The following is a 21,809-nucleotide window of genomic DNA, read 5'->3' as shown; positions in this document are numbered from 1 at the left end:
ACAATGACTTCTCTCGTTGATTTCTAGCAACTCAAGGCACGCCTACACAAACCAACATATCCATCGGGTAGGGGAAGTCTTCCCCTATTCGATGGTAATGTTGATTTGCCAGGGAGAGTCATGCGTATCGAGAAATCATCAAGAGAAGCCATTGTTTACAAAAGGTGTTACGCCCTTATTCCAGCTCTATCTAGAAATGTACTACTTGATTGGGACCTGCATTCCAAATATCAAAGGGTTCTGCCAGCCCCCTATCCAGTAAAATACGCCTTTTATTGAAGATTGCTGCACAAGAGCATAGCAGGTGTTCAGAGTCTTCCTTTTCTATGCCACAGAATCGACGCATATCCCCTTGAAGTCCTGTTATCAAACCAGTATAGACACTGAGACACTTTCTTTGATAATTCAAGAATTTTGCTAGTCATTGAAATGTTCGGAATTATGAACCGTTTCAACTGCCTAGCAATGGAAGTGTTGTTCCAATTGGTCTCCACTTTCATTTTTTTTCCATTTCTTGATCTCCATTTTAAGAGAACAAGCAGAAACTCCACAGAATGGTTTTGGTCCTATGAATTGCTGAGATGATCCTAGCCTGGCTAACGTGTCGGCTTCTTCATTCCCTTCAATTCCACAGTGGCCAGGAACCCAATATTGGTTTACTTGGTTTTGACAGGCCAACTTCTGTAGTGACATTGCACATTCCCATACGAGTTTTGAATTGCATGTTGCTGATTTTAAAGCATTTAATGCTGCTTGTCTATCGAACATAATGCAGATATTCGAATGTTTATAATTTCTGCGCAAGCATATTAGAGCATTCAAGAATTGCTTAAATTTCTGCTTGGAAGACGGTTGGCCAGTAACCCATAGATATTGAGATATCTATCCCTGGACCAGTTACCCCTGCTCCCACACGATTTTTCAATCTTGAACCGTTGGTATAAAAAACAGTTGAACCTGGTCTGATGTTTGGTCCCCCACTTTCCCAAACATTACGATCAAATTCTGTGCCATTGAAATTATATTTTTTCTCCATCCAGCCTTCATTTTTTAATGCAAGAGAATCAATATCAAACATTTTGAAAATACTAAGGTGTGCTGTAAGATCACCTTCAAGAAGGTACTTTGTTCGTTGAACCTTTAAAGCGCTCCTGTCAGCTTCTAATTGGATAAATTGATGCAACGGAAGCAGATAACGTAAGGGTTTTTGATTTTTCCCGGTTCAGCTGTTGAATTCCTGGATTTTTCCCAGTAAATTCTCGGTTATTTTCCAGTTCGCTGGCCACTCTGCGTGTAATTCTGAGGAAATATGACATTTTGGTTATTTCGTTAGTCCTAAAAATGTCATAACGATTGGATAACTAAAAACATAGACAGAACCGTACTCAGGGCATGGGGCCTCCCTTAGCTCAGTTGGTAAAAGCGCAGCTTCAAAGCCAGACCATACTGGAAGTGACTGGGTTCCCGCTCCGATTAATAACTGTGGAAGTGCATCTAGAACACTAACTTGAAAGCACGCAATAAGCTAATATGCGATAAGCAATAATATTGAAATCGAAGAAGTACTCAATTTTTTTTGTTTAGGTGGCAAACTCTCCGTTTTGCGCCTTCCCCTGGTTCTTTCACTATTAAGATGCCTTCATCACATTTTCTCTATCATTAAGTGAGAGTTATTCAGCCTAGGGATGCCAGATGCGGCTGGCAAATGACTGGGATAATGCGTACCACCGGTACTTCGCGTACTTGAAGGTTATAAAATAGATCCGTCACGCAAGTGACCTTAGCCTCTTGCCCAGCAACTCCTATCCCTTCTACCCCGTGGCGCCGGCTGGGGTACGAGTAACCTTAGGGAAGATCGGGTAACCAACCCCGGTGGGAACTTTGGTCGTATGCTGACAGGGAAGGGGGAGCTGCATCCTTTTCGGAGGATGTGGCTTAAAAAACCCGAGCGTCTGTTCTCCATGTTAGGGGTGGCTCAAACAGCGTCTGACTGGCATCCAGCGGCTGAATACGAAATGCTTCTCCCGGAACGGCAGATAGGAGACCTTAGGCCAACCACCTACTGTCTCCGAAACCTTCAAATTGTTACAGAAACCTATAGTGAAAAATTACGAACTGATTTTATGGCATCGACTTTTAGCGCTAATCAACGAACAAGAATTGGAACATGTACTGACCAACTAGCCCAACAGGGTAAACTGGCACAACTCGCCATGAAGCTAGAAATCCTGGGACTTAGTGAAGTCCGCTGGCCGAACTTTGGAGAACACAAGCTGCCTTCCGGACAGGTACTTTTATATTCTGGTATGCGAGGTGAAAACGCTCCGCGACACCGTGGAGTTGGCTTTCTGCTTAGCGCCGAAGCACAGGCTGCGCTCATCAAGTGGGAACCTATCAATAAGAGAATAATCGTTGCCAGATTCAGAAGACGGGTCCGAAACCTTACCATAATCCAATGGTATGCGCCAACCGATCTTGCCGAATTGCAGGACAAAGAGAACTTTTACAGTCAACTGCGAAGATCAATGCGAAGATCGGCTCCGACAACTCGGACTATGAGCGCATTATGGGACGCCATGGTCTCGGAAATATGAGCGAGAACGGCGAGCTGCTTGCAGAGTTTTGTGGCAACAACGACATGGCGATCGGGGGTTCGCTCTTCCCCACTGGCCCAGTGCATAAAATCACATGGGTCTCCCGTGATGGATATACAGAGAACCAAACCGACCACATCTGCATCAGCCGAAAATGGAGACGGATCCTTCTTGATGTTCGGAATAAACGCAGCGCTGACATCGACAACATCTCCTGGTCGGTGAGATCCGCCTACGCATTGCGCGGGTTCAACGGCGGGAGGAGAAACTCGGGCGGCGATTCAACACACGCCGACTGGAAGACCCAACAGTGAAGAGATCGTTCGTCGAAGAACTCGAGGCTCGCGCAGCTTATATTCCGGAAGGTGACAGCGTAGAAGAACAGTGGACGAGCATCAAGAATGCCTTTATTAAAACAAGCGAGAACAACCTGGGTGAGCTGCGCACTCAGAGGAAGGAGTGGATCACCGATGAAACCTGGAGGAAGATCGAGGAGCGGAGAGGACCCAAGGAGCCAAAAACGAGGCCCGTTAGCGATATTCGGCTCTAGAGAGGGAAGTTAAGCGCTCCTGTATACGGGACAAGCGAGCGTATGTGGACTCCCTGGCTGATGAAGGGGAGAAAGCCGCAGCAACTGGCGATATCCGCCTCCTCTATGATGTTTCACGACGCCTGAGCGGGGCAAGGATGAACCCAAGGATGCCTTTGAAAGATGCGACTGAACAGTTGCTCACCGACCCCACGGACCAGTTGAAACGTTGGTTTGAGCACTGTGAACAACTTCTCGAAGTTTCAACGGTCAACCAACCATCAACATCTCGGCATGATCCGCCAAGGGTAGAAGCAGCCATCCGAAGTATGAAGTCCAACAAAGCCCCGGGGGTCGATCGCTTATCAGCAGAGATGCTCAAAGCTGACCCCATGCTATCCTAACAAATGTTGCATCAACTATTCGTCAATATCTGGGACACCGCGACTTTTCCGGCCGACTGGATGCAGGGCGTCTTGGTTAAAGTCCTCAAGAAGAGGGATGCAACTGTTTGCGACAACTTGCGAGGCATCATGTTACTGTGTATTGTTCTCAAAGTTCGGTGTAAAGTTATCCTCAATCGGATACAGGAGAAGATCGACGCGACTCTCCGACGACAGCAGGCAGGATTCCGTACTGGAAGATCCTGTGTGGACCATATTGTCACGCATCATCTTGGAGCAGGTCAATGGGTTCCAAGAGTCCCTGTACTTGGTATTCGTTGACTACGAAAAAGCTTTCGACCGACTAAACCACGAAAACTTGTGGGGCGCTCTGAGACGCAAGGGAGTGCCTGATATTTAAGATCGTCAACCTCATCGAAGCGCAGTACGAGGCTTTCTCATGCAGAGTGTTGCACAACGGAGCTTTGTCTGACCCGATTCGGGTAATCGCGGGTGTGAAGCAAGGATGTATATTATCACCGCTACTGTTCCTCATCGTAATCGACGGGATCATGGTTGGAGCCGTTGACCGTGTACCGAACCGTGGGTTACTGTGGCAGTCTATTTCCACGAACGACTTCGATTTGGAACGCTCCATCAACGTCAACAAGTTCGTTGGATGTCAACACGGAAAACCGTTCCAATTTCACGGTAGCTGGGCAGGCAGTGGAGAATGTCGAAAGTTTCCAATATCTTGGCAGCCAGATAGCGTCGGACGGCGGCGCCAAGAGCGACATAGGCGCACGGATTAAGAAGGCGAGGGCTGCCTTTGCCAGTTTGCGAAATGTATGGAGAGCGAATCAGATCAGTCGACGCACCAAAATCCGAATTTTTAACTGGAACGTGAAGTCTGTGCTGTTATACGCCATAAATCGTGCCTGGTGGCCCCACAATTGGATCTCAAATTCCGGGCTTCATCGTTTGTGCCATCGGAAGCCGATAAAGACAAAAATTCGTGAACGGAAGTGGAGGTGGGTCGGCCACACACTACGACGGAGCGGAAACGAAGCAAGCACTGGACTGGAATCCAACAGGACATCGCAGCAGAGGCAGACAGTGAAATTAAGAACGTTGACCGAAATTTGACTTGGACACAGGTCAAGGCCAAAGCTAGTATTCGCCCATTATGGAAATCTTTCACAAAGGCTCTTTGCACCCCTGGAGGTTAAGGTAAGGTAAGATGCCAGGTGCATTGAGATAAAATCTTCAACGAGATCGAAGAGCAGTTTTCACGACTACTTTTGAAGTTTGCAGCCGGAGGATCCTTCGAAGGTGTTCAAAATGTTTCTGATTTATAAAACTGAATCTTTCCAGAAGTTCAGAGACCTTCTTAGAAGTCAAAGGCAATTCGTTGAAGTTTAAGATTTGATTTCAGATAATTTCGAAGAAGATCGGAGAACTTCTTAAAACTAAAGATGAACACGTTGTAGACTATCAAGCAACTTCATAGATCTTCAAGAAATATCGTAGAACTTTCGAAAACTTCGAACTGCGTCAATTGTGTAGAAGTTCTGGAAACTTTCTAGATGAGATGCAAATTTTATGGAAGTTCAAGTAAGTTTGTAAAAACTCAGCACATTTTGTAGAAGCACAGTGAACTTCATAGACCTTCAGAGAAGAACCAGTTTTGCAGAAGTTCAGAGATCTTTGTAGAACTACATCGAACTTTGTTGAAAATTAGCAGTTCGCTTTGCGAATTTTGTAGAAATTTCTGGAATTTCGTTGAAGTTAAGGGATTTTTCTCTAACTTCATTAGACGTTGTAGATGTTCAGGGGACATTGTAGAGGTTCAGAAAAATTAGTATAAATTCGGGGAACTTCGTAGAGCTTCAGAGAATTTCGAAGACATTCAGGGTGATTTGTAAAAAATCGGGAAGACTTCTCCCAAGCTTGGGAAACTTCGTTGAAGTTAAGGCAACTTGGTTTAAGGTTCAATTTACTTTGATGCTTTTTGGAAAATTTCAAAAGCAGTTTTTTCCGACGCATTATTTCAGATTGCAAAAACCTCGCACTATTCGATTCCTTTTGATATTTTACACAAAATGACGCGAGCTTTTTGCAATCTAAAATAATGCGTCGAAAAAAACTGCTTTTGAATTTTTAAAAAATGGATCAAAGTAAATTGAGCCTTAATGTAAAAAAAAACTTCAGGGCACTTCGTTAAAGTTTAACGAAATTTAGTAGAAATTCAGGAAGCTTTGTAGAACTTCGCAAAAAATCAACGAAATTCTTTAAATAATAAAACTTTATAAAAGTGCGGGGATTTATTTAAAAGTCCAAGGAACTTCGTAAAGGTTCAGCCAAAATTGTAGAAGTTCAGCGAACTTTGTTGTAGTTCAGATAATTCCTTAGAAGGGGAACTTAATGGAAGTTTCGAGAACTTTGTTTCGCCCAGATGTTTGGGAAATTTCGTTGAAAAACTTCAAGATCCTTCCTGAAGTTTGGAGAAGATCATGTATGTTCTGAGTCTTGGTCGAATTGAGAGACCTTGGAAAAAAATTATGGAAGTCAGTGATGGCATAATCTTGCTAATGAATTGGAATTTTTCCGCTCTCAATATCACGCGTGATATTGGAGCAAAATATCATGCTTGATATTGATTTTAGAAGCTCCTTAGATATTGTGAGACTATTCACAACGTCTAAACTTGAAACTGAAAGATGAATCAACGCAAAAATGATTTCATTGCACCTCGTTTTCTTAGAAGAAGACGGTATAATAATAATGCTTTCTCTTTTTTCTCTTCACCGATGGCAGACACGAAGCGACTACGGCCAGCCATTATGGAACTTTCGGTTGCGGTCGGGTGTAAAGCAAAAATCATGAAACTCAATCTCACCACGGTTTGGTGAGATTTGCAGCTGGTCAGTTTTGTTAGCTTGATATTCCGAGCTGCGATATCACTGCTTGCAATATCATCCGCAGTTGTTTGCTTGTTGATTTTTGTCTACGAAAATCAAGCGTGATCTTGTTGTTTGATGAGATTTGATTTTTTTTTATATTTTCCCAACACTGATGGAAGTTCGAAGAAGTTGAGAAAATTTTCAAGAAGTAAAGAAAGAACGGAACATTGGAGCAATTTTTCCATCCTTCAAATTTTTTCCTTTAGACGGCTAATGAGAACGACCCAAATTTAAGTTTAGTTTACTCATAATCGTCAAAAGTGCAGGAACTCAGCAATGAGTAAATTTGCCGGAAAATGAGGAAAATTGACCAGTAGTACCAATAGACTGAGTGAATCCAATCTTTACTTTTCTCATATTCGGGATTTTTTCTTGGACAAACCTGGAAAAACATGAGGCAAATTTGCCCATCGTTGAGTTCCTGTGATTTATGAGTCAACTAAACTCAAATTTAGGTCGCTCTCATTGGCCGTGTACAGATAGTGTGTCGTTGGCCACAAGGCGTTGGCGGATTTTAGATTTTCGAGTTTTTAATACAAATTCAACCCACTTGTTTCTAAAAGTTGGGTTTCTAACGTGATTCAAAGGACACAAATCGTCCAAATCCAGCAGCTGTCAGCATCGGTATTCTACAAAAGTACACTTGCACCATCCACCGCTAACTAGAGATACCCAGCAGACAAAAACTCTCCTTCTCAGTATCAAAAATAAAACCAGACTGAAAACCAAAAAGACCATAAAAAACCATCGCAACCAAAAAAAAAAAAAAAATTGAAAATAATAGAACCGAAAAACTTTACAAAAGATAGCTCGAAAAAAGCAGCGACTAAGAATAAAAGTGACAGTAGGTAGCAAGAGTAATAGTAGTGGATAGGGCTGTTTGTAGTAGTTAAGTAGGGCTAGTTGTAAACACAGTTTCATTTAATGTAGAGAAACGAAATGAAATCAAGGTCGAGTGAAAATCAAACGCAGCAAATAAAGTTCAAAGTAAACACAAAAAATGCTTTGTTTTTTGTTCGTCTGTGAATTATACTTTACAGTAGCGATAGGATTTAAAAAAATGTAGATAGAAAACAGCAAAGGAGTTACTCACACAAAAATTTCGCTTCCTGTTATTTAATCGATTTTTGTTTGTTTTGTTTTTTATGTCAGTGATCAATGGATTGGGATAAAACGCATTGATAGTCACGCGCGCATTTTTGGTTTTGACGTTAATCGCAAAAGAGTGTGTAGTGGTAGGTAAATAAGAGTAAAAAAGAAAGGAAGAAGAAACGGAAATGTTCGTTTTAAAAACAATGCAATTAGGCGTAAAATAGGGGGCAAGTATTGTGATTGGTTTACTAGATTTTTTTTTTTTGCTCAATCAATTGGCACTTATTTAGGTTATTATTCGACTTGGTTTTTTTTTCTTGAGTGCAGTAATAAATAAATAAAAAGTAACGATAATTTACGGTATGCAACATGGAATGATTTTGCGTAAATCGGCGAATGCAGGAAATCAGGAATGAAATGTGGTGTTAGAGAGAATGAAACTCCGAATTTGAAGCGAATGGAATAATCAACCGAGATAGAGTAAAGAAACAGTGACGAGAAACGAAGTAAATCACACAGAATGAAACACAAAAACCTTATCTTGCATACTTTTCCATAGCTTGTGGCACAATCAAAACCCGGCAAAAAGCAGAATAGATTCACGTGTTTCCATACAACAGTTAATATTATATCCCAGCAGTCAACGGAATCATCTGAACGAACACTTTGGTTGTTCAAAATTGTTGCATTTTGATTTCGCAACCAAAAAAAAAGCTTGTGATAGTAGTGTGGAAATCCCTTTCAACCAAAAGATTTATTTGTCTCGCTGTTTCCTTTTCTCAGCGAAGGAACCAAGACGAAAGTGCAATCCAACAGAAAACTGTTCTCAATGCCGGAGTTGGTGCAAATTTGATCGCGAGCGCACCCTGCGCGCCAAAAGTGTGTTCTTATTTTTCATTTGGGTGTATATGGGAAAATCATTCGGTGTTGTGGTGGACGGTTAGAGGCGAAACGAATGGAAATGATATGTTAGAGAAAAAAGAGAAGACTCGAACGAAATCAGAAAGTTGCGAAAGTAATAGACGAGTTCCAGCCCGAATCGCCACAGAGCAATGACCGTTTTTGGGGGTTATCTTCTTCGATTTTTGTGGAGCTGTAATTTGTTTTCGAAAGTGCCTTGTTGACGGGTTAAGCATTTCCATTGTTTAGAGTGATCGAGACCGGATCGGACTTTGATTAGCACGGCCGTTAAATCTAACTCAGATTTGAGTTTCGTTTATTAAAATTCTCAAATATTGTAGGTCAGTTATAGACTGATTCAATTTCTAGATGGAGCTGGAATTAGGGCCTAACAGCTTCTCTAAACAATGATTTCTTGCGATGATTTCTAGAAATTCAAGGCACGTGCACGCAAACTTCTTCTACCCGATGGTGATGTTGATTTGCGTTGGCTTTCTAGAAATCATCGAAAGAAGCCGTTGTTTACAAAAGCTATTACGCCCTAATTCTAGCTCCATCTAGATTTGTACTCAAAAATGATTAAATGTCACTCATATATGTGCAAAAATGTCATTCAAATGTGAGTGACATTGACACATATTTGAGTAAAATTTTAACTCATTCTATGAGTGACCTACGTTTTTGCGAATTTGAGCAATCGGAACTCAAATATGAGTGAGACTCAAAGGCCATGTAGGCGTCTCCTTATTTTAAGATGAGATTTTCAAGCCTGTCCGAATTGACCCTCATCCATCGCTTAGGCGTCTCCTTCCTTTAAGATGAGATATTCATGCTTGCCTTAATTGAACCTTATTCATATCTTATGCGTCTCCTTTCTTTAAGATGAGATATTCATGCTTGCCTCAATTGATCTTATCTCTTAGGCGTCTCCTTTCTTTGAGGCGGGATGTTCATACCTGTTCCGATCGAACTTTGTGCATCGTTTAAGTGTCTCCTTCCTTCACGCCTGCCTACATCGGATCTTGTTCATCTCCCTCAAACGATCCTTTCTTAAGGGGGGAGTACACTTTGATTTTTCAAAAAAATGCATTTTGATTTTGGCTGAAAATGTTTCTTGGGATGTATACTTTAATTTAAAAAAGACTCCAAGTCCGCCAGAATATTCCTTACCGCTTTACGAAGTGATTTCCTAAAACATGTACCGGCGCGCTGAGAGAGCAATTTTATCTTTAAACGCGTTTATCTCAAAACGGGGTTTTTCAAACTGGCGTGGGAAATAACTCTAACCAGTTATCATCAAATTTGGATATCGCCTAGGTTTTCTTGTTCAGAATTAAATTCTGCTTAGAAATACGTATCCACATTTTCGATTTTGTCAAAAATGGATTTTTAATCGACGATTTTGTAAGCATTCTTAGGGTGAAAAAATGGACTTTTTTTTCTAAGGCCACAACTTTTGAAAAAAATAATTTAAAAAAAATCGGAATACGTATTTCTAACCCAAATTTCATTACTAATCAGGATTTTTGTTCGATTTATGTTCCAGGATCACATGGAAAGGAGTATTTTCCCACGCCGTTTTCCGACTTCCGCGCGAGGACGCCCGCGCGACCTGGTGCACCGGCCACCGGGAGACACCAATCGAGTTCAAAAAAATACAAATTGTAGTTCGAAGGATGACTAATAAATGGGTTATAACATATTTGCCTTCCCTGAGTGTTTTATTGCTTAAAAAATTAACGAAAATGCCTTACTTTTTGGACGTTCAAAGTGTACTACCCCCTTAAAGGCGAGCTTTTCATGGCTGTCCGAATTAAGCCTCATTAACCTAATAGCGCCAAGTCACGACAATAGGCGTCTTCTTTCTTTATGGCGAGATGTTTTTACGTGCCTCGATCGGATCATGTCCTGTCACTGAAGCGTCTCCTTCCCTCTAGATAAGATTTGAAGGCCTATCTCCAAGGGTTTTGTGCATTGTTTAAGCGGCTCCTCCCTCAATACGAGAGTTTACTTCCTGATCCGATCGGACCTTGTCCATCGCTAAGCGTCTCCTTCCTATAGGACGAGATTTGCTTACGTGTCCCGATCGGACCATGTTCATCTCTTGAGCGTTTCCTTTCTTTCAGGCGAGACGTTTATGACGGTCTCGATCGAACCTTGTTCATTTCTTGCGCGTCTCCATTCTTTGAGGTGAGAAGTTCATACCTGCCTCGATCGAAAGTTGATCAACACTGAAGCGTCTCTTTCCTTCGAGGAAAAATTGTTGTGTCAGTCTCGATCGAACATTGTTTAGCCTAGAGTCGATTCGACAAAATCGCTGATGTAAGGATTTACCACAGCCGCTAAATTGTATTCTCCCCAGAAGTCATTTGAAGTTCATGCAGAAGTCCTCGAAGTGAAGAGGAAGGAAATCTTTCGAAAACCGTGATGCGAGTTCCACTGATTTTCTCTTGACGTGACTCTTATATACAGACTCTAGTTTAGCCGTCTCCTTCCCTCGCGACATTTTCTATAACTGACCTGACCGGTGGTCCTTGGTCATCGCTTGGGCGTCTCCATTTTATCCTCTTAGACACTTCTTTCTTCGACGAGAGATTTGATTGTCAGTGTCGATTGAATCTTATTCATCTTTTGGGCGTCTCCTTCCTTCAAGCAAAGATTCTCATGCGAACCTCGATGGGAACTTGTACATTGTTCAAGCATCTCCTTCCATTCACACGGGATTTACCTAACCCTATTGAAGTTTGTCTGTCGCTTAAAAGTCTTCTTTCCAAATAGAAAAAAAAAACAATGAAAAGTACTTCGCGACGTGTTCGGGGTATCATCCAGATTATCAGCGGATGGATTTGTTTAAGTCTCGATTGAACCTTATTCATCTCTCGGGCGTCTCCTTTAATTGTGATGAGTAGTTTATATCTGCCCAGTCAGACCTTGCCCGTCACTTAATCGTATCCTTCCTACGAGGTGAGATCTTTAGGCCGGTTTTGATCGGACCTTGTCCATTGCTTAGGCCTCACCTTCCATCGAAACGAGATTTTCATACACGGCCAGACGTTTTTCATCGGCCTCCCCTTAGCTCAGTTGCTGAAGGCGCAGCTACAAAGCAAGACCATGCTGGGAGGTGGCTAGGTTCGATTCCCGGTCCGGTTTAGGCTTCTCTGGGCATAGAGTTACACAATTATACTAAAGCAAAAATGGTACAGGCATCGAAAGCTATCAATTAATATCCACAGTGCATCTAAAAACACTAAATTGAGAGCACGCAATAAGCTAATATGCGATATGCAATAAGCTTGAAATGCGATGAAGAAGAAAAAGACGAGTTTCATCGCTTAGCCGTTGCCTTCCTTCGAGACGAGATTTCCGTGCATGTATCAATTGAACCTTATTCTTCTCTGAAGCGTCTCCTTTTTTTGATGCGAGGTTGTTCATACTTGTACCTCCTTCCTTCGAGACGAACTTTCATTCCTGATCCGATCGAACTTTGTTGATCGCTTAGGCATCGCTCTCCTTTTTGAGGTGAGATTGTTTATCGATTAAGGCGTCTCCTTGGCTTAATAGTCCCATTTGATTAGGAAATCAAGCAAACATGTGACTGTTATGCTTTTATGATCAATTTAATCAAGGTTAGGATTTCATGGGTACCCCGAACGCAACTTGTCCATTGCTTCTATTTAAATCTTTCTTTTAATACGACATTGTCATGCTTTCCTCGATTGTACATTGCTCATCGCTTAGATTTACACGGTATTGGCAATAATTTACTAACTCCAGTCCAGTTCGCCAGAAAGCCTAATATTTTAATATCATTCCATGTAAAAATTCTGACAAACAAGATCACCACATCTACTCATCGCAGTACACAATGCAATGTTTTCGAGATCGTTATTGAAGACTACGCAAAAGTACAACAAGTTACAACTCCCTAAAAATGCCATTCAAATTCGAAGAAAATGAAGAAACCCCCAACGGCGGATTCTGGCTAAAACCCGTCGAAAGTAAAACCGAAAGTCTTCAAGTAAGATAGGAAGAAGCGTTTCTCGATATCGAATAAACATTTTCGGAACTGAAACAGATTATTGCTGATGAAAGGGAGGGGGAAAAGTTCGACTTACTCTTTGCTGTTCGCTTCCAGACTCTTACGTCGGAGCTCTTCCAGCGTGACTCCGTTATGCTGTTCCCACTCGGCTTTCTCGATATCGAACGCTTTCCGGCGGTCTTCCAGCTCGCGGATCTGAAGTTCCAGGGCCTGGACAGATTGGATAAATTAAAAATCTTGCTAGCGGCAAGAAAATCCATCTTTTGGCACATACCTTTTTCCTCTCCTCGTGCCTTCTGGTGAGTTCGGCCTCGGAATCCTTCAGTTTCTGCTTCTTCTCCTTGACCTTCATTTCGAACACCTGCTCCATCTCGGCTTCCATCTTCTTCATCTTGGACTCGTGCTCGCGTTTCTCTTCTTCCATCTGGGCCAGTGGGTTCCTAGGTGCAAAATCCAACTCAATTAGTCACATCATTTCCAAACTTCCATCTCACAGAAAAATAGGTGCTACAATTACGGCATGAATGAATGATTGAATGAACAAAGCGGCATGCAAATTTAGCTAACTAGGTATGTTTATTGGACCAGAAGCTCAAAAATCGTTTCGAAAAGCCAAACTCAAAAAACCAAAACTTACCATCCAGTACCAGTACCAAATGAGTTTGCATTAATCGTTCCAATATTGCATAAGCTGAATGGGTGAGAGGTGGTAATATAGGTAAAATGAGAATGAAAGGTTTCGTTTTAGTGAATGGTAGTGGCAAAATGATGCATCATTAATCGAATGAATTAGGATTTAGTGGAGCGTGCTTTCGGCGGTCGGTAGCTACCCACCACCGCCCAATGCAGGAACATGTGCGTTTCAGTGTGTGAGAGTGCACAAAAGCAAACAAGCGCCTATTTACAAAACAATTAGTGGCGTTTTCGCTTTCGCTTCGCGATCGTTATAGGTAGGCAACATTGCGAACGAATTTCGGAAACTTACTTATTGCTCAGTTTGGTCTTTCCGTCGTTACCCAAACCGGCCAGCTTTCGACAGCGGTAGTTTTCGTAGTGCACGTTGTTGGTGACGTCCTTGAGGTCCTGCAGATGTGTCCGGATGACCATATTTCGCAGTGCAATGAAATCACAGTGGTCCAGGCTTTCGACTGCAAAGAAGAAGAAACAACACGGATCGTTAGTTATCGTTGGTATTATAGGAAAATATCCTGGAAGGGACACAAACCTTCAACGACACCCCACGGATACCGGCGGCCACGAACTTTACGGCCATCGATTTCGATGATGGCATTAGCACCGACGACGGCAAACGGAACGCGGCTTCTCAGCTGCCGAAGGGTTTTGGCGTCCTCCTCCTCGTCCGATGGGTCCGGGAAGTCGTAGATCTTGATTTTGTGCTGCGCGATTTCGTTGAGAATCTTGAAAGAGAGGAATGAATCGATCAATTTTAGCTGCTTTATTGCACATTTTTTCACACACTGCGCAGATCATGGTGATATAGCTTAACAGCAAATTAGCATCTCAATTGCCACATGTGAAAAGGGCATACAAGCTTTTTGTAAACAAACCTTTGTTCCCTTTTCTCGCCAACCGAGGGTCGCCTACGCAAACCAGCAATATCATCGGGAAGGGGAAAGTTTCCCTTACCCGGCGATGTTAAAGGTTTGCGTTGGTGTCATATGGGTGGCGAGAAAAGGGCATAAGAAGGTTTGTTTACAAAAAGTTTGTATGCCCTTTTCACAAGTTGTTCTTGATCTGTCTTTGTTGAATTATAATCGCTTTGCGAATTGTTTCGCAGTAACTACCAACTTCAAATCATTTGATCCCTGTGCGAAACGGTCCGTTCACGATAGATTTGAAAAACCTTTGAAAGACATCATGATCATGGTATAGAGGGACAATCGATGTTCAGGTTATGTTCGATTGTACGACATTTAAACAAAAAATGTTTCCTTTATAATTGATCACTTTCCCAGAAGAAACGATGACCTAAGCTGTATTTGTATGTATTTTTGTGTCGGTAAAATATGGCGAATACTTAGTCCGATTTTAAAAACATAGTTCAGTCCTGCCATGGACGTTATTCCGTAGCTTCAAGTTACCGAATCGGCTTGAATGATCGTCGGTCGTAGTGGTATATTGTTATGCAAAGAGCCCGGTGGTCTAGCGGTGACCCTTTTTTGCTTAGCAGAGCAGAAGATGCTGGAATCAATCCCAAGCTTCTTTTTGCCGTAGACTACGTCTTACGGTAAGGTACAGGGGGTAAATCCAAAATTGCGAGTGTCACGAAAAGGTGTTAGGCTTTGAACGCTTGTAACTTTGTCATTTATAGGTGAAATTAAAATCCAAATACACCAATCGATAGGAAATAACTCTACGAATATGTTAAAATAAATACTTTTGGCTTTATTGGAACTGGTAGTGAAGTGGGTAAAAAATGTATGGGAAAGTACTGTTTTTATTTAATTGCAACTTGTCCTTCAATAAATAAATATCCGGGAAAAAATGAACAACAAAATCCCTGACTGATTTATTTAAGTTTTCGTTCACTTTCGTTGACCTGAATATGCATCGAATGCGAATTATTCTCACTTATCTCAATTTCTATATGGGTATTTTCATTACTTCCTACCAGCGGAACAGCGTCATCTCTGTACCACATTAACCACATTACCACACGATTAATTTTACCATTTAGTGCGTCCCAGTAAACCGATTGGGACACTGGACATCTTGAATGGTGGTTACATTCAATTATTCCTAATGTTTCTTCTAGAGCGTGGTTTAAAGGCTTGGTCTTAAGTCGTGACTTCATTCGCGTGATGAATAGACTTATGTCCTACCACTACTCGCTAGATGCACATATCCATCGAATAAAACTCCTGGACAGCAACATCTGTCGGTGTGGAAAGGGTTACGATGACATCGATCACGCAGTTTGGCAATGTACGGAGCGACTTTTGAATACACTCGATGCCCAAGGAAGACAACCATATGTCCCTATCAGAGACGTGTTGGGAACCCGTGATCTCTGCTACATGCAGTCGATACGGTCAAAATTTGGTCAATATCAACTTGATGTATTTCTTTCAACTTTGCATTTAAAAAACCTGAACACCCCTCATTTTGAAGGTGTGTGTGTGTAGAATGTTGCTCCTATTTTGATTTTGGAATTCACTCTTCAGTTGTCAAAATGCCGTCCAAGCAAGAAGAGCAGCGTATCAAAATTTTGCTCGCGCATCGCGAAAATCCGAGCTACTCGCACGCAAAGTTGGCAAAATCGCTAAAAGTTGCCAAATCAACCGTTACAAATGTAATTAAAGTGTTTGGGGAACGTTTGTCGACAGCCAGGAAGTCTGGATCGGGGGGAAATCGAAAACCGGAAGCCGCTGAGACGACAAAGAGAGTTGCCGGTAGTTTCAAGCGAAACCCTAACCTCTCTCTCCAAGATGCCGCAAATAAGCTGGGTGTATCGTCTACAACCGTGCATCGAGCCAAAAAACGAGCCGGACTATCGACTTACAAGAAGGTAGTGACTCCAAATCGCGATGATAAACAAAATACGACGGCCAAAGCGCGATCCCGGAGGCTGTACACGACGATGCTGACGAAGTTTGACTGCGTGGTAATGGACGACGAAACCTACGTCAAAGCCGACTACAAGCAGCTTCAGGGACAGGAGTTTTATACGGCAACAGGAAGGGGAAAGGTAGCAGATGTTTTCAAGCACATGAAACTGTCAAAGTTCGCAAAGAAATATCTGGTTTGGCAAGCCATCTGTACCTGTGGCTTGAAAAGCAGCATTTTCATAGCTTCCGGGACTGTCAACCAAGAAATTTACGTGAAAGAGTGTTTGAATAAACGTCTGCTGCCTTTCCTGAAGAAACACGGTTGTTCCGTACTGTTTTGGCCGGATTTGGCATCTTGCCATTACGGTAAAAAGGCCATGGAGTGGTACGCCGCCAACAACGTGCAGGTGGTTCCCAAGGACAAGAACCCTCCCAACACGCCAGAGCTCCGCCCAATTGAGAAATACTGGGCTATTGTCAAGCGGAACCTAAAGAAGACCAAAAAAACTGCTAAGGGCGAGCAGCAGTTCAAGGCAAACTGGCTTTCTGCGGCGAAGAAGGTGGACAAGGTGGCTGTACAAAATCTGATGGCAGGGGTCAAGCGTAAGGCCCGGCAATTCGGATTTGGAAAAGCGGAAGCCTAACTGAATATTTTTCCTGAATTTTATACTAATTGAACATGAAAAATAAATTTAATTTGATTTTTTAAATAAACGATTTCACCGATTTACACGCGTTTTCCCTTGACCAAATTTTGACCGTATCACCCTTTATGTGTTTCTGCAAATGTCTAGTAGAAGAATTTAATTCCTTGCTATTTTGTCTATCTTTATTAGTTTTGGTTTGTCCTCCGTCTCGATGAGCCTTATCGTCGCCCAGTGGTCACAAGCGCCGGTCGAACACCAGACCTGTGTTGGAAAAGTTCGCGATATTTCACGAAGTTCACCAAGGGAAAAGTTCGCGAGTCATAGGGAACTTTGATGAACTTTTCCATCACTGCACCAGACAAATCTAGAACCGCACTACCGTTTATATTGGCGACAACGCTCTGATGAGACAACGAAGCCCCACCCCAAGCTTCTCCCTGATCATATCTGTAGCTGCGAGTTTTCGGACCAACTCCTACTAGACATATTTGGAAATAAGTGAATTTTGTGAAAAACAATGAACAATTAATTATTGGCTCCGTAAAGGCAACACGATTGAGCCTTCCAAATAAACGAACTAGATAAAAAAAACTCGTAGTAGTTAAGAGAATTTCGTTTCATTTACAAAACTTCCTTAATTTTTTTATTAATTAATTTATTTGTACAGGCTCAATCGAATAAACTTTACAGAGCCAAGTTATCATTTGCGTTATACATAATTGATGTCTTAAATCTAGATTTAAAGGAACTGAACCGATTACTCGCGGTCATCTCGAGGTTAGTAGAGATTTACAAAACCTCCTTAATTATTAAGTTTAATGAACTTAAATTACACCTGGAAATTCCGGGAAAATTCATAATACTTTGTGGAACTTCAATAAATTTCGCAACAAATCAACGAAATTCTAAAAAGTTCTGTGAAATTTGCAGTAGTGCAGCGAAGTTAAAAGGAATTCTAAGAACTTTGAGAACTAAGAGAATTGCATTCGTAGCACTTCGAGAAACTTCGCAAAACTTCATAGTGCTGAGATTTTTTTAAAGTTCAACGAACTTCTTAGAATTTTTTTCAAATTTGTAGAAGTTTAGGGAATTTCGTAATAGCTCAAGAAGTATTTACGACGTTCAGCATGCTTTTTAAAACTGCTAAGAAGTTGAATCGCAAAGCCAATGCACAGGGGTCCAAAGATGGGAATTTAGCAAGGTAAAAGTCCTAGTCAGCGGTTCTCAAAGTTTTGTTGATTACAACCCACTTTGAGAAATGCCATATGCTCGCGACCCACAAATATTGGAAAAAACCCAAAACTTTATAACTTCAAAAATATATAACTCTTAAACGAAAAAACACATCGCGGATTTTTTGATAAGTTGTGTAAAAAAGCCTAAATTTTCAAGGAAAACCACAAAAAAAACGTTTATCTCAATTTAACTATAATTATATTTTTACTAAAAAATATAATATATTTTGGTTCAAAAGTTATGATTTTTTTAAAAAAGTCATTTTTCAAAAAATCTATGGTCACTCTAACGACAAAAAACGACTCGCGAGAAAATGGCCCTACAAGATTTGTTTACAAAATGGAGTGAAGGCCATTTCAATTGTTGGTTTTGTTATGCCCGAAAATCGTAAACGGCCGATTTAAATCTGCAATGATCCGAACTGTCAACCATAATTTTTTTTATCTAGATAAAAATAATTTGTCCAGAATAGATCAGACACGAACCAATTCATAACTTTTGCCTCGATTTTTGCATGCGGGTTCATGGCTTAGCTAAATATTCCCCACGACCACGGAGCGAGATGTCAGTAGTGTGCTTTGGTCAGAAATTTTATTGTCTTTGCCGAGGGGAACGACTCTATTTACGATGCAGAAAAGATTGTGTTTAGCTGTGGCTAGCTGCGCGCACGCTGAGTAGATAGAAAGAAGATTGATGACGATTCTGAAGATTTACTGCAAAAAGATGATGCGCGATGCAAGTAGATGAAAGAAGATTTTTCGAAGATTGATTCGCTAGTGTGAGATTTGTTGAGCATCTAAACTTGAGATTTAAATGTGTCCCTATGGTCATTGATGTCGGTTTGTCGGTGACATAAATACCAATTTTTACGAAATTCTGTGAACCACTATAGAGCATTTCCAGCCCAAAACGCAAACCGGTTGGACATGAGTGTTTCCGATTTGAATGAAACATTTCTCACGTGTTCGTTGCTACTAATGGTTGCATTTTTCATTTAAATATGATTTTTTCCTCCAGAGTAACTTTTGAAAAGGGCGTATAACTTGAAAACTATTGATCTTATCAAAATGGCATATGAGAAGAAGTTTTACGTAGTTAAATTATCTTTGCGGAAAAAAATACACTGAAAGAAAAACTTAGTAAATTAGTATTTAAAAAACGTAAAACGATGATTATCTCAAAACACCCCCCCCCCCTTCGATCTTTATATTTTTTTTACCGTATTACCGAAATCTTGGCCTGTACAAAGAATCATGGATGAATTGTTATAATTATATTTTTTTAATTCGCATTAACTTGAGAACGGCTGGACTTAGGAAAAAAGTTTCTATGTGCAAAGTTATCGAAAATTAAGCGTAGAATCCAAATAAATTATTATTTTATTAAAAAATATGCATTTTCATCAACTTGTAAAAATCAACAAAAATTTAAAAAATTATAGATTTCTTTTTAAGAAAGTTACCAGCATACACTTTTCACGAAATTTAAGGGTATTCCATCAATTTTCTTGAAAAAAATTATAAAGATCGAAGGGGGGGTGTTTTGAGATAATCATCGTTTTACGTTTTCTAAATACTAATTTACGAAGTTTTTTCTTTCAGTGTATTTTTCCGCAAAGATAATTTAATTACCTAAAACTTTTTCTCATATGCCATTTTCATCAGATCAATTGTTTTCAAGTTATGATTTTGTGCAAAAAATTAATCCATTTTTTTATACGCCCTTTTCAAAAGTTACTCTGAAGGAAAAAATCATATTTAAATGAAAAATGCAACCATTAGTAGCAGCGAACACGTGAGCAATGTTTCATTCAAACCAGAAGGGGTCGAGACAAAATTAACATTTTTTTTTAACGATTTGAGCTGGAAATGCTCTATACCGTTTTGCTATGGAATGGCTGTATAAGAAATTGCAATGCTTCTGTCCAAGTTGTCTAAAATTCCACGACCCACCTAAGGGCAGCTCGCCACCCACCGGTGGGTCGCGACCCATAGATTGAGAAACGCGGTTTCCTAGAGCATTTAACTTAAATGTTTGAGGCGTAGTGTCTTTTGTAAACGTTTTCAGCTTTAACTTCTTTCGGTCGTTTTTATAATTAGGGTGGTCCTCAAATGATTGATAAAAAAACTAACTTTTTAATTTTTGAAATTACATATTCTTCAGCAAAGTTGTAGCTGAGATAATTTCAAGCTACTTTGGTGAAGAAACCTTTTTTTCCCTATATGTTACCGTTCTCATTTTAGAGCATTTTTTCTGAATGGACTTTTAATGTTTTTATATTATTTGACAAATGCATTAGGTCCTAAGTGACATTGACAGATTCTCTTCTTCGACTTTCTCTTTGCATCCTCACGACCATGACGCGCAGATCGATGAAAGAAGCTATTATCTAGCTTCTAATACGACCAAGGCTGGCAAATGTAGTTTTCAATGAAAGATCTCACGCAATATTTACAGAGATACTTCTGTCACTATCATCGGATGAGAAAATGATGATAGAGATTTTCTTCAAAATCTTATCGAATTTTTTGTCATGACAGAACGTGACAGTGTTGTGTTAATCGTAATTACTAGTTCATTTATTGCTATTAATGTTACTAGTTCCGAGGAAATCTTAATAATATATTCACTCTATCCATTACATACGGTTGCTTGTCTTAATTCATCTAAATCAGTTAGAAATGTTGATGGTAAAACCGTACAAGAATTATTCTCATAAGTGCTTGATCATTGGAAAATGTCTGCACATTTTGTAGCATGTTGTGGAACATTACTGTAAATCATATATGTTAAAACATTATATTATATACTGGGGCTAAGGAAATCAAAGGATTTGTTGACTGGACGAGGGTTCGTGGATTTGCCAGTCCCTTGTCACGTGATTTGTTGTTTAGGTCTTAATGAATATAAGAATACATTTTCAAAAAAGCTACAAAATTGACAAACTAGTAATTCTATTTTTAAAACGACCAGAAGTTTCGCCGAACTCAAAGAGATCCTCCACCACCGAAAAAGCTCGAATCATCGACGATAGTGGTTCATTATATCTAAACAAAGTACGGTGAAATCTGTCCTGTAGTAGTGTCCGCTGCCGAAGAGGACGTTGAGCAGCACGGAAGTCCAGCATAGAAAGTAGCCGGGGAGAATCGACTTCACCATTTAGCAACTTTGCCACGAATGTCGCCTGTTGTAGTCTTCGCCTTCTTTCAAGGGTGTCCATGCCCAACAGTCTACAGGGAGGTTCAACAGATCGCGCCAAGGTAGATGACGCAGTGCTAGCCGGATGAATCGTCGCTGGACACGTTCAATCCTTAAGGTCCCGGAGTCCAAACAACAGAACCGGTTTCGAGAATTGGCCGTACCAGCGCGCAGTACAAGGATTTCAAGCAATATGGATCCGTAAAATCCTTTGCAATTTTCGAAATAAAGCCCAACTGTCGATTCGCCTTGGCAATTATCGAAGTGTAGTGAGAATTGAACATCAGTTTTGGATCCAGCACAACTCCGAGATCAGTAATCACTACAACTCGTTTAAGTGAAGTGCCCTTGATGCGATAATCGAACAATATCGGTTGTTTTGAACGATGAAAGTTCATAACAGAGCACTTCGGTACACTAATAATTAACTTGTTCCGATGGCACCAGTCAGAAAATAGGTGTAGAAGATGTTGCAAACGGTGGCAATCTTCAGTTGAGCGCATAACTAAATATATTTTCAGGTCATCGGCGTAGATGATCACGCAGTCCAAGCCTAATTTCGAAGCAACGTCGTTGAAAAACAGTGTGGACAATAATGGTCCCAAGTTGCTTCCTTGGTGAACACCGGATGTATTGCAGAAGGTCAAAGAAACACAGGA

At 40.8% G+C, this 21,809-nt stretch overlaps 1 protein-coding gene across 10 annotated transcripts in view; it reads right to left on the bottom strand.

Moving 5' to 3' along the window:
• The window catches only part of pnut (septin 7-like protein pnut), a 215,218-nt gene that overhangs the window by 38,961 nt on the left and 154,448 nt on the right, over positions 1-21,809 (bottom strand). For 9 of the 10 annotated variants that reach the window (XM_065236908.1, XM_065236909.1, XM_065236907.1 and 6 more), the window contains 5 exons: positions 13,726-13,918; positions 13,486-13,648; positions 13,138-13,191; positions 12,775-12,940; positions 12,577-12,710 (listed from right to left, as the gene is read on the bottom strand). In XM_065236908.1, coding sequence (XP_065092980.1) covers positions 12,577-12,710; positions 12,775-12,940; positions 13,138-13,191; positions 13,486-13,648; positions 13,726-13,918 — 710 coding nt within the window. The remainder of the gene's footprint in view (positions 1-12,576; positions 12,711-12,774; positions 12,941-13,137; positions 13,192-13,485; positions 13,649-13,725; positions 13,919-21,809) is intronic. The other variant, XM_065236904.1, reaches the window with a different exon arrangement.

This window comes from Ochlerotatus camptorhynchus, unplaced genomic scaffold (assembly GCF_037179485.1).
Source record: "Ochlerotatus camptorhynchus isolate MF236.1 unplaced genomic scaffold, CSIRO-AGI_Acam_v1.1 ptg000577l, whole genome shotgun sequence".
NCBI lineage: Eukaryota > Metazoa > Arthropoda > Insecta > Diptera > Culicidae > Ochlerotatus > Ochlerotatus camptorhynchus.
This window is presented reverse-complemented; position numbering and strand designations above follow the sequence as displayed.